This window comes from Apis dorsata, unplaced genomic scaffold, assembly GCF_000469605.1.
Source record: "Apis dorsata unplaced genomic scaffold, Apis dorsata 1.3 scaffold_130, whole genome shotgun sequence".
In the NCBI taxonomy this organism is placed as follows: Eukaryota; Metazoa; Arthropoda; class Insecta; order Hymenoptera; family Apidae; genus Apis; species Apis dorsata.
This window is the reverse complement of record NW_006263423.1, coordinates 352,807-355,434: the sequence shown is the minus strand read 5'-3', so window position 1 is coordinate 355,434 and position 2,628 is coordinate 352,807. Positions and strand designations below refer to the sequence as shown.

Here is a 2,628-nt window from a genome sequence, read left to right as displayed (position 1 = left end):
TCTCTCTCTCTCTCTGCCTCGTCCACTGGCTCCCTTCTTTTCTGTATATATAGGTGAGAGAGTCGAGGCGATTAGCCCCGCGGCGTGATTATATGCGGGGGGTCGATATCGATGTCATCGGCGTTGATTATCCACCAAACGAAAATCCGGTTTCCTCGGTAACCCGTTTCACCCTGGATATCGTGTTTTAACCTCTGACCATCCTTTCTCCTGCCTCCCTCCCCCGTCCAGGTTTATCCTACCCGCTGCTACCTGTCTTTTTTTCTTTCTTTCTTTCTTTCTTTCTTTCTTTCACGAAAACGATGCAGATTCGTTTTATTATACCGAATCGAGTCACTCTGGATACTATTTCCTTCGTGTCGGCGACAGGTGCTCCCACGATCTCGAGATATCCATTTTCCATGTTCGACCGATGTTTCAGGCTCGTTCCTTTTAACTGTTCTTTGTTTTTTTTTTTCTTTGGATTCTGCATCGGTTTGCATCATTTTATGATTGGTGAGATTCCGTTTCGAAGGAGGAGGAGGAGGAGGAGGAGGAGTTCAGGATTTTCGTGTCGCCTCAAGCGCGAATTCTATCGAAGTAGATCTTTTCTATATTTCTGTTATATTCGAATGTTGTTGTAAATATTGTAAATATTCGAGCAAGTTTTATGTAAGAATTTTTGTTATATATTGTAAAATTCGTTCTCCAAAAAGTGTTTCACGAGTAAATTAAGGTAATCTGGTTTGAATATGAATTTGAATCGTTGAAAGAAAATATGAGTTTTGATTTTAAATATAAAAATTATCGTTTATCTTATTAATTATTTAATTTGAAAATATGGTGTTATTAATTATGATTTCCTTTTTAGGAAAATTTCGAGTACGAATGCGAGTGTGATGTAATCTTTTGTCAGCAATTAGAGCATTGCCATTTTTAGTAATAAGCACTCGAAACGTTGTTATTTTCACGATTATCTCGATTACGTGACAAATCGAATCGGTTATTGAACTTAAAATAAATTCTATTTAAGATAAATCGACTAATCTGAAGGTCTTTTTAAATCTCGTTAAGTGCAGAAAAATAAATTTAACAATCGCGTTTCTAATTATTATTATATTTATTATGAATTTATAAATTTTCCTAAAATTTTAATCAAGAGTACAAAAAAAGTAACGTCACACTCGTTTGACTCGTTTTACCAAATTCTTCACTACGATTTTATCGTGAAATTATCACAAATTTGGAAAATATACAAAGTAAAATTTCGTGAGAATTATCACTTTAATATAATAACCTTCTCGAAATTACTACTCCTCTTAGAACTCTATCACAATTTCCAAAATTTTCCATAATTTTCCTCCAATTTTTCTTGTTCCCCTCCCCGAAAAAAAAATTATATTCAAACGCGATTCCAAGAGCGAATTATCCCGAATAACCCGATCGAAACACCTCATCAATAATCATCGCGCGAGATTCTCAATCAACGTATCCTTCTCCGCCAATTTCAATTCGACAAGTTTCATTAATATTTCGTGGGGTTGAATTTCGATCGGCCGAAAATAGCCAATCTTGCGTCATTGTACCCGTGGAAATTTTCTTATTTGTCCTACCATAACGCGAAATTATTCATACCATATGAATGCACGCGCGGAATGTTTGCAACTACGGGGTGAATAAGAGGGGTATTGCGGATCGATGTGTGGGCGAGTGAGAAAGAGAGAGAGAGAGCGAGAGCGAGAGAGGAACGAGAGAAACGGTATAGAACAAATTTGGCGAATTTCCATATAAATTTGCTGGACAGAAGCGACACACACACACACACACACATACACACGCGCGCATACACGCCTACGCTTTTCGAACAAGCGATATCACGCACGAGGAGCTGTGTGCCTCGTGCCTGTGTCCCATCTAACACTCTCGATGGCGCTACAAATTCCGCAAACTAAGTACGATCGTTTTAATATAGCTTCCTGAATCAATGATACCGAATGTGATTATTAATCGAGGTATTATCGAAAGGGAAATTTCGAGTGGGAAAGTGGATTACGCTCGTCGAATGCTCTCGTTCCGTATATATTTTTTCCCAACCAAATGTTGCACGTGTCCATACTTTTAAAACTGGATACGCAATTGTGAAGTTTTTTAAGTTGTTGATTTCATTATAAAAAAAAAAAATCACTTTAATTTGATAACAGAGGACAATGAAACACGCGCATTTTTAACAATCTTTGTTATTTCTTAATTGTCGAAATGAAAGTGGATCAATACTAAATTGAATTGCTTGCATTATTCTTTCGTGTTTATATTTCTTACGATAAAAAAATTAATCGAAACTTATATTTAAAAACTAATAAAAGTAATGTGGAATGGAAGAAGAGGCAAGAATACCACTCTCTTAAAAATATATAAAAAGTAAATAACCATTGTATATTTATAACATTTCAGCACTCGATGCTATACTTCTTCCACCACTACGAGTTGCCCGTGATCCTGCAGCAGGCCCAATTACAGCACCTCCTGTTCCGAAATCACGCACAGGCCGGTATGGCGGAGCAACCCTCGCCCGAGCAACCTTCACCCATTTCGAATCGGGCGTTGACCAGTACCGAGCCAACACCTGAGCCCTCACCTGCCAGAGAATCG

The 2,628-nt window shown here is 37.6% G+C and overlaps 1 protein-coding gene across 1 annotated transcript in view; it reads left to right on the top strand.

Annotated features, from left to right (window-relative positions):
• The window catches only part of LOC102673850 (membralin), a 79,377-nt gene that overhangs the window by 72,586 nt on the left and 4,163 nt on the right, over positions 1-2,628 (top strand). The window contains exon 12 of the mRNA XM_006612967.2: positions 2,431-2,627. Within this exon, the coding sequence (XP_006613030.2) occupies positions 2,431-2,627 (197 nt within the window). The remainder of the gene's footprint in view (positions 1-2,430; position 2,628) is intronic.